General features: G+C 37.3%; 1 protein-coding gene across 3 annotated transcripts in view; it reads left to right on the forward strand.

The window, feature by feature from the left end:
* The window catches only part of supt3h (SPT3 homolog, SAGA and STAGA complex component), a 149,336-nt gene that overhangs the window by 116,535 nt on the left and 18,953 nt on the right, over positions 1 to 13,848 (forward strand). For 2 of the 3 annotated variants that reach the window (XM_052146170.1, XM_052146171.1), the window contains exons 7-11: positions 4,283 to 4,358; positions 5,694 to 5,806; positions 6,151 to 6,261; positions 9,180 to 9,347; positions 12,484 to 12,594. In XM_052146170.1, coding sequence (XP_052002130.1) covers positions 4,283 to 4,358; positions 5,694 to 5,806; positions 6,151 to 6,261; positions 9,180 to 9,347; positions 12,484 to 12,594 — 579 coding nt within the window. Of the gene's footprint in view, positions 1 to 4,282; positions 4,359 to 5,693; positions 5,807 to 6,150; positions 6,262 to 9,179; positions 9,348 to 12,481; positions 12,595 to 13,848 lie in introns of all 3 variants that reach the window. The other variant, XM_052146172.1, reaches the window with a different exon arrangement.

Genomic DNA, 13,848 nt, shown 5'->3' on the forward strand with positions numbered 1-13,848 from the left:
ATGGTTTTGGTTTTTGGCACCATTCAGAGGAAATTCTAGAGACTGTTGTGTGTGAAAATCCCAGAAATACTCAAACCAGCCCGTCTGACACCAACAATCATCCATGTGAATATCTAATCAGCCAATTGTGTGGCAGCGTTGCAGTGCATACAATCATGCAGATACGGGTCAGGAGCTTCAGTTAATGTTCACATGAACCATCAGAATGGGGGAAAAATGTCAGTAATTTGGACCGTGGCATGATTGTCAAGGTGTATATCTCAGAATATCATTCTGAGATGCGGGTTGGTGCTGATTTGGCAGCACGAGTGGAACCTACACAATATTAGGCAGGTGGTTTTAATGTTGTGGCTGATCGGTGTATAGGGCCTTAAAAATGGAGATATAAAAAGTACAGTTTGTTCAGAATGAGAAATTTAAAGGATATTAAGGTATGTTTAATTCTTCTAGAGTTATAGGCTCTCCAACTTTGGATAAACAGCACAAAAAAGTGTATTTTCCCAATTTTGGACTTACACCATTGGCATATAATGCAACAAAGGGTACTGAAGTCAACTAATTTTAGTAATAGACTGACCTAAAAAAAACATGTATCTGTAATTTTGCCCCAAAATCATAAACTAAAACTGTCAGTTTGACAGTAATGGAATAATTTTGTTCCATGATATTAATAGTCTATCTGAAAAAAACCAAACAAACACATAAAACCTAAATATGAACAAAATCACACATTTCAGGCAAGTGTCTGAAAAGTGTATATATATATATATATATATATATATATATATATATATATATATATATGTATATATATGTGTATGTATTTATATAGGGCCAGTGGTGCCTCAACGGTTGAGGCTCCGGGTTACTGACCGAAAGGTCGGGGGTTCAAGCCCCAGCACCGCCAAGATACCACTGTTGGGCCCTTGAGCAAGGCCCTTGACCCTATCTGCCCCAGGGGCGCTGTTTCATGGCTGACCCTGCGCTCTGACCCCAGCTTAGTTGGGATATGCGAAAACAACTGCATTTCATTGGCTCTGTACCTGTACTCTGCACAATGACAATAAAGTTGAATCTTAATTTAGTCATAGTAAAATGTGTTATACGGAGCTGAGAGCACTGGCTAATTAACCAAAAATACATAAGCATGCAACTGCCGAGTGATGTGTAATACTTTGAGAAATACTATGGTAAAAGGTCTGCACTTATATGGCGCCTTTTTAAGCCTTAACGGTATGCAAAGCGCTTTACACTGTGACTCATTCACCCATTCACACACACATTCATACACCAATGGTGGCAGAGCTGCTATGTAAGGTGCTAGCCTGCCATTGGGAGCAACTTGGGGTTCAGTGTCTTGCCCAAGTAGTACCTACTAGCCGCAAATACTAGTTTTCTAATTTTGCAGAAATGTCATTCTTTTTGCAAAGTTTTGCAGGCATAGATTTCGAGTGGGCTTAAATGAGATTAAATTATACGTTACAGAAGTTGTAATGAGTAGAAGAAAAGTACAGTTTAGTAGGACTCTTAAAACTATATGTGATATGCCCATTGTAATCTTAAGAAGGTCTGATGTTTCTCACTAAGCAGCCCAGAGACGCGGCTTTCTCTAGACCGTAATAGAAATCATTTGCAGCATGGTTTAAACGATGAAAAAAAAAGACGTTGTAAACCTGGAAACTTATTTTTTTTACGACACAGGCTGGTAGAGAGCTCAAATTGACTGTTACGTGAATGTATGAAGAATTGGTCCAGAATAAGGAAATGTCTAATTATAGGTTCTGACCTGCAACTTAACACATTCAGCTGTAAATCCAAGTCAAACCTGTTTGGTTGCTATTAAGAGGATTCATTACAGCGCACGGCTCTCTTAAAGTCCACACAGACAGTCCTGCTCTTGTTACGCCACTCCATCACGTGGCAAGAAACTTGGAAATAATGATGACTCTCTTGTAATGTTGAATCTTTAGAGTGGCTGATAAAACTGTGGTTTAAACCATAACATCACACCAGACCGCTATAGATACCACAACATCATATTGGAAGAGCTTTTTATGGGATTTAAAAAAATATTCAAAAACTGTGGGTGAATTAAAAATGTCATTTTTGCTCGCTTGAAAAGAAAACTAATCATGGGGTTTGTTTTGAGTGGTCCAGACAAGAGCGAACAACAGAATGCCTTTACGAAGTACCCTTCATACCATTTTTGGAATGGTATCCCAATATATTAGAGCGGAACAGACAGACCTAAAGTGAGCTCTGAGGTTGTTAATCAATGGCAAATGCTTCTGTTGAAACCATCAGTTCACATTATTTCATCTAGCAGGATTTCTTGTATAGAACTACACTACCCATGACCGTGGTAGTGCTGAGCTCTGCAGCTACCATGATGCACTCTGAATGACACAACACCAATCAGCCTGACATTTGAACATTGGCTCAACCAGTGGCATATTTTAAGTTTGGGATGGGACTATCTATTTGGGAATCCTGTTTGAAAACACAAATATAGACTTCAGCTTTAAGCATTTATAATTGCAAGTGAACTGAGCAATGTCGATATACAATCCAAGATATACAAGTTTGACTTATTGTTAGTTTTACAACCTCCTATTATGTAATCATTAGAGCTGCCGAAGTAGCACGTTGAAGACATTCCCTGCAAGTGCTTTTCATGTGGAGTTCAAAGCAGCGCTAATCATGTGAACGCGGCTTCACCTTTGCTGTAGCAAGTGGATAGCCAGTACTAATATCGTAGAGGATGAGAGTTTAGGAGATTTACTACCCATTGCAATGGAAACGGCTTCCACTTAGACTTTGGGAGTTTGTAATGTTATTTGAATTGGTGATATTTTAGAGCATTTCTATCTTTATATTGTGGAATGCTTTGTTTGGAAAATGTTAATAAAACTTGTTACATGTTGGTTTACTCTTAGAAGGAACTAGATGCATTTTGACAGGAAAATAAGTATATACAGTCAAATTTCAGCCCCTTTCAAAATCTGCGATTAATCAAGATTTAATATTTTAATCGACTGACAGCACTAGTAGTTCTGTTTAGCCTGTTGATACGCAATCATTTGCACTCGGTGGTGACGTCACTCTGCTTACATTTAATATATAATTTACTGTCAATAAATGTAATTAATGTTAACAAATCATCTTTTCCAAAGGTCTAAAGGTTCAACATTGATATCACAATAGCAATGCTCCAGAAATAGCAATTGAGTTATTTGTGCAGGAGTACAAATGAAAACATGCAATATCAAAATGGGACTTTTATTATGAAAACACGATCGCCAGATGAATCCAGTTCAACACATTTGAGTCAATCGTCCATGACAAGCATTCATTGAAAAACATCCAATAGCACTTTTTGTCCATAAAAGTGATAAATGTGAGAAATATTGATATATTCTCCATTGTTTACATGAGATCTCTCCTGAATGAATTACCCTTCGTCATCGTTCTTCAACAAACTGCAGTCTAAGCAGCATTCATGTTGTAAAACTGTATATGATCTTATATATTAGAGTCTCATAAACAAAACGAGCCATCTCCAAAGTCTATTTTTAAAAATGGCGCGTAGTTTTATTAATAATAGACGAGCAGTGCCGTCAGATTTAGTGTCGTCTTGAAAGGCGGAGCCTTAATTTTACTCTGTACGCTTCCAGAGATTTTACAGAGATTAAAGCTGCAGGAACCTCATTTATTGTTCGATCATCTTCAAATTTGAAACTTCTTTAGACTCGTGACTTTGAGAACATTATATTCCTGGGTTGTCTTGCACTTTTATTATTGTTTTTTTTAGATTATAAACACATGTTCAGCACAAAATATTTCCATTACTATAAACTTCAGCTTCTCTAACTTTAAAAAATAACAACATATATTCATTCTGAAATTTGGGAAATACAGCCCAAAGTGTCTTCTTTCAAAAGATACTACAACTGTGTCCAAACTCCAAAGAGTCCCGTAAATACAACCATTTAAGTTCAGGTATGTCATTTTCACGGTTTGTGCTCAAAAAGGGGGCGCACATCAACGGGTTAAAGCTGCTGCCGGTAGACATCACTGTTTTGTTTGCTTAACAATAGGATGAAAAAATCATATTTTAGATCAGTTTAATAGTAATAGACGATGGTGACAATAATAATTAGTGGTGTTTGCAAAGGATTTAAACAAACCCGAAAGTACCCCACACAAAAGTACTGTATGTAAAATATAAGGTAACAGATTATGTTTAGAATAACTGATATTTTGTCCCGCCTCTTTTATACAGAGAATGGAAAAAATGACTAGAAACATGGATTCCAGTCAGTACAGTGATTTCTGTGAGAGTCGACAGCTCAGTTTCTGTGAGTATTCATTCATTCATTCACGTACATGCAGTCTTTATTACTTTTTAAATATATTTATTACTACAAGTTACCACTAGCAACTTCTAATTTGTATTTCTATAACTACTTATCACAAGATAAATCATGTTGCTGCAACACCATCAGGTTTTCCTTGACTGACCGTTTGCCCCACCACCGCAGAATATGTATTTGCATATTTCCTATGATGCAATTAACAAAAAAACTTTATTATATTCTATATAATCTGAATAGACTATTAGAGGAATTCATCCCACTTTGGAGTTTCTCTGAAACTTGTATGGCTTTCTTTGTTCTGCTGAACACAAATGAAGATTTCTAAAAGAATGTTTCAGCTCTGTAAGTCCATACAATGTAAGTGAATGGGTACCAAAAATATGAAGCTCAAAAAGCACATAAAGGCAGCATAAAAGTAATCCATATGACGCCAGTGTTTTAATCCATGTCTTCAGAAGTGATATGATAGGTGTGGGTGATCAATTTTTAAGTCATTTTTTACTAAAAATCTCCTCCCTGCCCAGTAGGTGGCGATATGTACAAGGAATGCGACTCACCGAAAACAAAAGAAGAAACATTTGAAAGGGAAATTAAAAGTTTAAGAGATTTATAGTGCAAAAGATCTAAAATATTGATCTGTTTCTCAACCACACCTATCATATCACTTCTGAAGACATGGATTAAAACAGTGGAGTCAGATGGACTACTTTTATGCTGCATTTATGTGCTTTTGGAGCTTCAAACATCTGGTCACCATTCACTTGCATTGTATGGCCCTACAGAGCTAAGATATTCTTCTAAAAATCTTCATTTGTGTTCAACAGAAGAAAGAAAGTCATGCACATCTGGCATGGCATGAGGATGAGTAATTTTTGGGTGAACTGTCCCTTTAAGAGTGTCCGCTCAACCAGAGCACAGAATAAAAGGAACAATACCGCAGCACTGACATTGTATGAGAATGTGACATTTATCGCACACATGCAATTCAAACTAAATTTGTCTTCACATATTTTAATGTTTGCAGCCCTTCATCGTTGCAGCCCTTCATCAGGGGTTCACTGCTTATAGATTGATGAATGTTAAAAACATCCTTCTCTCCTGCTCTGCTCACTTATATTAGTAAATGTCTTGAAAACATGTCACATTCCAGCTCAAAATTTAAAAGGAAGAAATACAAATATATAAAAGTATATTTGGCATAAAGAATGCTTCATTGCAGATTTCAATAACGTTAAATAAGTTTCATATGGTTTACAAAACCTTTTATGACTGGTGCCACCACATGCCACATCATTTTACTCCATGTGCTCCGTCCAGCTAAGAAGGCTTCGAAATTCCGCGAGTGGTTGGACTGCAGCAGTCTGGATGTGAAGCCCAATGCCATGTCTATGGAGATCCTGTCATATCTGGCCTACGAGACGGTGGCTCAGGTGGGAAACAGTCACACCGCACACCTGTTATATACCTGTCAGAGCGGATCGTTTCAAATCCCCCCCATCGAATCAAAGCTGAAGCGTCAAATGCCATTGTTCCAAACAACCCATGTTTTGCAGATAAAATATAAAGACAAACTGTGTCATTTCCAGAAAATCACTTTGACATTTTTTAAATTGCCACTTACATTTCCTGCCATCTCTGTTTACTATATAATGTGAAATTAGACCCCTGAAAGTAACCTGTATGAATTTGGAAGCAGTCCAATTGAGTAATATGATCATTTAATGTAATGTTTCCTGAGATTTAAAAAAATGATGATATGGTTTTCCCATTTTAGGTTGTTGATCTCGCCCTTCTGGTTAAACAAGATATGACTCCCAAAACGGGTGATCCTTTTCAGCACGCCATATCAGCCACTTTCATTCAGTACTCCAACTCTTCTGCTGAGGTACAGAACAATTTTTGATTTTTGATAGTGGATGTGCATTTATTAACTGTTTATAAATGAATAGTTAAGCCAAATATGAAAATTATATTATGCTTTTAGCCCATAGTTACCATCTGCTTTAAATTTCACATTCTTCCAAACTTCTCCTTTAGTGTTCAATGTAAGAATGCAATATAGATTTGAAACGACATTAAAGGGATAGTTCACCCAAAAATGAAAATTCACTCATTGTTTACTCACCCCCTGTGTTGTTATAACCCTGTATGACTTTCTTTCTTTTTCTTAACACAAATGGAGAAATTGTGAAAAAATGTTGTGCTCAGTGATGTCATAAATGGCCGTTTATGGTGACCACCTCTTCAAGCTTCAAAAGGACACAAAATTATATTTCAGAAGTCTAATAAATGATTCCATGAGTCTCATGATTTTTATGAAAGCATATGATAAGGTTTGGTGAGAAACAAACTGAAATCGTATGTATTATTTAGTGAACATATTCACTGACCATTGATCTCCTGTGCACGTTCATGATAGGACACAAGAGCAACGGTTCACGAAGCCCTCTCTCAACATTGGGGCGTTCAAGTAAAAACTCATTATGTTTATCTAAAAACAGAACCCAACACAGCTGCACACAAACCAGAGAACAGAACTTACTAAACATGCCTGAAGAGTTTGTAGTCAAAGAATTGATGCATTTCTATGCCCAGCCTTATTTTTAATAGGTGAGTACCCAGAAGTCAAACAGAACATGGAGGAGGATACTGGGAGCCACAGTCACACTGTGTCCTAACCTGACGACAAATGACACGTGATAAAAAGTATCTTTTCTATGGTAATCAAGAGTTTTTGTCCTAACCAGCAGTGAAGGAGACGGTACATTCTATCGATCGCTAACTTTCTATTTTCGGCATTGCGCGGGTAACCCAGTCCACTTTGTTTTAAATTTTTGGGTGAATTATCCCTTTAAGAGTGTCCACTCAACCAGAGCGCAGAATAAAAGGAACAATACCGCAGCAATGACATTGAATGAGGATATGACATTTAAAAAATGTAAAAATAAGGCTGGGCATAGAAATGCATAAATTTTTCGACTACAAACTCTTCATACATATTTAGTAAGTTCTGTTCTCTGTTTGGTGTGCAGCTGTGTTGTGTTCTGTTGTCACTATCACTGTGGAGGACCTGTTTTTAGGTAAACACAGAGTTTTCGCTTGAACCCAATGTCGAAAGGGCGTATCATCCGTACAATGTACTGTTGCTCTCGTGCCCTATCATGAAAGCGCTCAGGAGATCAATGGTCAATGAACAGTTTCATTAAATAATACATAAGATTTCAGTTTGTTTCTCACCAAACCTTATCGTATGCTTTCATAACAATCGTGAGACTCATAGAATCATACTTCTGCATTCTTTGGAAGCTTGAAGATGTGACCATTTATGACATCACTGAGCACAACATCTTTACTAAATTTCTCACTTTGTGTTAAGTAAAATAAATAAAGTCATACAGGGTTATAACAACACAGGGGTGAGTAAACAATGACTGAATTTTCATTTTTGGGTGAACTATCCCTTTAAGATGAGTCAATGATGACAACATTTTCATTTTTGGAGTGGACTTATCCTGTAAATGTTGTTTGAAGATTCAAATAATCATTGTCTTTTGGTTCTGCGTAAGGATATACAGTATACATCTTAAAGCCAGTTTCTGCCATTTTTTCGATTGTTTATTTTGATTGCATAAAAGTGATAATCTTCACCATGAGTCCATCTTAGTTACGTAATTGATGCATGCTTATTGTCAAAGCCACTATTAAAATGTTTAATCTTTGTTAATACATGTTAGTTGCTGCTTGGTTATATTAAAGACCAAGTTAAACAGCTTTATTGAAGATTATAATGAAGTATATGTAGGGATGCACCAGCGGCTTTCGCAGAGCACTTGACCATTGGAAAAGAATACCAAACAAGACTTTTGTCAGGACAAGAGGGGCCGTCAAGTTTGTCCAAGGTGGTTTTGATCTGGGGGATCTGTTCAATAGATGTCTCTGTCACTTCAGCCACAGAAACCTCACCCGTCTCCCTTCCCTCTGTCGGAGTCGTCCAAGGCCTCTTCGGCTCTGGAAGTGCACATTATTTTTAAGCCTGAATTCCAGTATAGTTTTTTCTGGCTTTGACTTTTTTCTCGTTCCCATGTGACGAGACTGACAGAATAACCCTGTGGTTTGAGCGAGGAAAGAGACATGTTGTAAGACTTCAGGTGATGTTTTTCAAGAGCTGACGTGTACCGCCATTGCGCTGCTTTCTGTAATTTCATTTGAAATGTGAAACGAAAGCAAACTGGTTTTGTTTTTTGTTTTCAAACGGAAGATGACGTGAGGATATTGCGTGATGCAGTATTCACGGGAAGGTCAGGTACATTGTGATCTTCCTTTTAAGCCACACTTTTGGGGAATTTTACCTAAAGTCGTACATTTTTGCACAAGCCAACTTGTGCGATTTCACCTGTGGTGGTGGCGTAGTGGGCTAAAGCACATAACTGGTAATCGGAAGGTTGCTGGTTTGATCCCCACAGCCACCACCATTGTGTCCTTGAGTAAGGCACTTAACTCCAGGTTGCTCCGGGGGGATTGTCCCTGTAATGCGTGCACTGTAAGTCGCTTTGGATAAAAGCGTCTGCCAAATGCGAATGTAAATGTAAATGTAAAATGTTTTATCTGCATTAGAACCAATGTTTGTTATTGTATTATTTCTTTTTATTTCTGAGAGGTTTAGCCTTTATTCATAGGACAGTAGAGACTGGATTTAAACCCGGTCCTTGTGAGCCATCAGCTGTTTTATGTTAGGAACAAATGTGCTATTTTCGACGCCACAACATTTACATTTTCGGTAATGTTTTGCTGCGCTATCTTCAGGCCTCAAGCACCAAAAAGGAGTCCGACTCCCCAGAGAACACCCCTCCATCCACTCCTGGTGGCCCTCAGACAGCGGGACACCAGGGCAGGATGCACTCGATGGCACAGGGCAACGGAGGATTCACACAAGATGGCAACAGTAAGATTAAACAGCGGAAACGAAAAAAGGTAGAGCCCGACTTGAATATCCTAATATAGGTCAGATTATGGAACTATAATAGTAATAAACAACATCCATGTTGACTTTGAGCTTTCAGGAAATATTGATGATGCAAAAAAATATATTTACAGTTCATTAGATTAATGTTGGTTATGCAAACCCAGACGTTCGTCTGCCTAGAAACACAGTCCCACTTTAAACAACTTTATATTTCAAATATAAAGATGCTTTAACAAAAATACGAGCTTCACATTTCTGCTTTTAAACCATCTGGAACGCTTGCCCCATAGACTTCTATTGTAAATGCATTACTGCAAACACATTTCCTGTTCATTCTTACAAACCGAGGGATGAGTCAGCATTATTTTCAGTGGTAATTGAGAACATGCCACATGTTTTCAAGACAGAAATGAAGCAGATTATTCCTGTAAGTGGTATGTCCTGCTGCTTAATGTTTGGAAAGCATTGCACGGACTGCACATGCATTCAGACACAATAATTCAGCTCATTGCAGGCATAAAGATTGTGCATAAAATGCTAAAGAATTCACAGAAAAAAAATGTAATAAAACAGTTACCCACTTTTGAAACACCAGTGATTTTAGGCCAAAAACATTTGGCCTTGAGTTTATTTCGTGTTTCTAAAAATCTTTTTTTATTCTGTTTGTTTGTGTATTTCAGTCTGCAGATTCAGTTTTTATTTTATGAACATAAACTCACCAGCCACTTATTAGGTACACCCATACACCTACTTTTTCAAGTGATTATCTAATCAGCCAATCGTGTGGCAGCAGTGCAGTGCATAAAATCATGCAGATACGGGTCAGGAGCTTCAGTTAATGTTCACATCAACCATCAGAATGGGGAATAAATGCGATCTCAGTGATTTGGCCCGTGGTTGTTGGTGCCAGACGGGCTGGTTTGAGTTTTTCTGGGATTTTCACTCACAACAGTCTCTAGAATTTACTCCGAATGGTGCCAAAAACAACAAACATCCAGCGAGCAGCAGTTCTGTGGACAAAAAAGACAGAGGTCAAATGAGAGAGGTCAACAGAGAATGGCCAGACTTGTCCAAGCTGACAGGAAGGTTACAGTAACCCAAATAAACATGGGTTTACAACAGTGCTATGCAGAAAAGCATTTCTGAAGGTACAACACGGCGAACATTGAGGCGGATGTGCCACAGCAGCGGAAGACCCCTCCGGGTACCACTACTGTCAGTTTAGAACAGGAAACTGAGGCTCCGGTGGGCACAGGCTCACCAAATCTGGATGGTAGACAATTGGAAAAACATTGCTTGGTCTGACAAATCTAGATTTGGTGAGGAACACAAATGGTAGATGCAGCCTCAGTTTTCTGTTCTCGGCTGTCATTTGTGGATCCCAACGGGGTCTTCTGCTGTTGTGTCCATCCGCCTTAATGTTCGACGTGTTGTGCATTCTGAGATGCCATTCTGCTCACTACAATTGTACAGAGTGGTTATCCGAGGTACCGTAGCTAGTCTGTCAGCTTGATACAGTCTGGCCATTCTCCTCTGTCCTCTAATATTCTCATTAACGAGACATTTTCGCCCACAGGACTGCCGCTCGCTTGATGTTTTTTTGCACCATTCTCTTTGCAGTCTAGAGACCATTGTGTGTGAAAATCCCATGTGAATATTAACTGAAGCTCCTGACCCATATCTGCATGACTTTATACATTACACTGCTGCCACACGATTGGATGATTAGATAATCGCATGAAGTAGATGTACAGGTGTTCATAATAGTGTAGCCGGTGAGTGTATTTCAGAATAACACCGTATATATGTGTGTGTCATCATTTACTCACCTTCATGTCGTTCCAAACCTATATGACTTACATTTGTTTGACTTTCTTTACATTCTCAAAATGTTTATTTTTAAAAAATAAAAAGCACCATGAAAGTGGTCCATTCAACTCTGCCACTATATTTAAAGCAGGTTATTATAGTTTTTATTTTTATTTCATTTCCAATTTGTCATTCCAATTTAGTTTTATTTTCATTAGATTTCACTCTTTGACTGTTAGTTTTAGAATTATAATTGTATTTATTTTTTCTGTTTCCTAGTTTCAGTTTAATTCGTTTTTATTTAAGTTTTAGTATTTTATGGCTGTCAAAGCTAAAACGTTCTCTAATTTATATATATTAAATTAAAAATATATTTTTTATAAAATATAAAATACAATTAAAATATATATATATATATATATATTATAATTTTATTTTATATTTTATTAAAAAATAATTATTACTATAATTTGTTTTTATTTATAATTCTATTTTATAATTGTTTCAAATTTTCTAACATACTGTGTCAAAAGAAAAAGTTAATTCGAAATTTTGTTTTATTTATTTTTAGGTTTAGTTTTGAGTTATTTTTTAGTTTTATTTAGTTTTAGTGTTTTGGTTATTTTATAGTTTTTAGTTATTTTTATAAATAGTATTTTAGTTTAGTTTCAGATTTTTCCAACCATTTTAATTGTAATTTTTATACCAGTTAACGAAAATGTTCTCATTTGATATTTGTTAACGAAATTAACTCTTAAAAATAATAAAATAAACTCTTTTATTTTATTGAATCTGAGATTCAAAGAAAGTCATACAGGTTTGGAATGACACGAGGGTGAGTAAATGATGCCAGAATTTGCTTTTTTGGGTGAACTATTCCTTTATTATCACTCTAGCAGTTTCCTATACGTGTCATGCTAGTTTTACTGAATCCAGTTTATTGCAAACATCAAAACTGGGAAGCTGTTTTTCCCTTATCCGCTCAGAGATAATAAGACAGATTGCTCCCTTCCCTCCGATGAATTCAGAGATGCTACAATTACAGTCAGTCCCACACAGCACTAATGTTTACTGTCAGAGCGCTATATATCAGAATCACCCTTGTGCTGGAAGTTCATAAAGCATCAAATGACACGTAGCAGTTATATCTCTCCAGAGGTAAAGGGCTGGCCCATCTGCCTGCTCGTTACCCAATTTTGATTCCGAAAAGTGTGCGTTTGTGTGCGCCCTGTCCTGGTCAGGCTGTGTGTTTGTGCATTAAACTGCAGGTCTCCCACTGTGTTTTTGATTTAGCAATAATACAAGCTGTATTTTTCTCTCTCTTCTCCGTTGCAGAGCACGGCAGCCTGTGGCGCAGAGGCTCAGAGCAGTGCCATCCAACCAACCCACATCAGAGAAGCCATCAGGCGCTACAGCCACAAAATCGGCCCGCTCTCCCCCTTCTCAGTATGTAATAACAGAGCCGTAAAAGAGTTATATTTATAATCGCAGCGCAGCCCTATTTTAAAGTGGTCAAGTCCTAAAGTATTGGAATTGTTTAGCGCAATTTGTGGTTAGTGTAATTTTCCCCATAAAAGTCACATAATTCTACTGGAGAATCAAATAAGCAGAATTTCAGTCCTTTTTCGAAATACAAAGGACATTTAATTTTGTTTTGTTTTCCACAAGTTCTGTTTACGGCCGAGAAATACCTACTTGTTTTGCACGCTTACGTATGCGACTTCGCAGCTCGTCGACTACAAGTTATAATTTTCCATCAGGCGCAGAAGTGTGGGTGTCTTAAATGCTAACTTGTGTTGGAGAAATGACTTTTGGAGGCTTTAAAGCGTTCTCACAGCCAATTTGGAGGGTTTTGCTATTGTGGTCAATGTGTAATTCACAGGTAATGAGCAATTTACCAATGACGGAGCTACTTGAGCATTCCCAAGCCAACAACCACGAGAAGACCTGGCAATTTCAGTTCTATTCTTTCAGTTCTTTCTTTTAATCGAGATGTTATGCAATTAGTGGATGGCAAACCAAATTTTGAATGCAGTAGATCACTTTTTTAATAGGGATGCACTGATAAGGAATTTCCAGGTTGATGCCGATAACCGATCATTTAACTTTTTGGAGTTTTAACTCTTTCAGCTGTAGCAGCTAGCTAATTTATTAAAAACCACTCACTTAGCGCAACAAGTGTGATGTAACAATGTAGAATCTGTACTTTAAAATGCATAAACTTTAGAAGATCTGACCAATTCTTAATGACTAAATTGCTTAAGAAATATGATTATAATTATCATAATGGGAATCGGTAAAAAACATCACTCAGATCGGATAGTCACTTGTCATATATCATTGGAAAGGTCTCGAAAAGTGAATGACATGACATACTAACATGGATAACAGAAACACTTTCTGTCCCGGTGGCACACTGTCCCACACTCTCCCATGGTTAGCTCTCCAAAAAATACACAATATCGGTTCAAATTATCGGCTGTAATTCCACTATCGGTTTTGATAATAGTTAAATTTTCCCAGTTACCTGCGAATAATATATCATCTCTCAAAATTGCATGCACGCCTACTATATTTTTATGAAATATGATCATAATCAGAAGAGGAATAGATAAAAACATCACACAGATCGGAAAGTCACATGTCATTTTTCGTTAGAAAGGTCTGAACTAGCGAACGACATCACATGCTAACGTAGGC

The sequence above is a fragment of the Xyrauchen texanus genome, chromosome 16 (assembly GCF_025860055.1).
Source record: "Xyrauchen texanus isolate HMW12.3.18 chromosome 16, RBS_HiC_50CHRs, whole genome shotgun sequence".
In the NCBI taxonomy this organism is placed as follows: Eukaryota; Metazoa; Chordata; class Actinopteri; order Cypriniformes; family Catostomidae; genus Xyrauchen; species Xyrauchen texanus.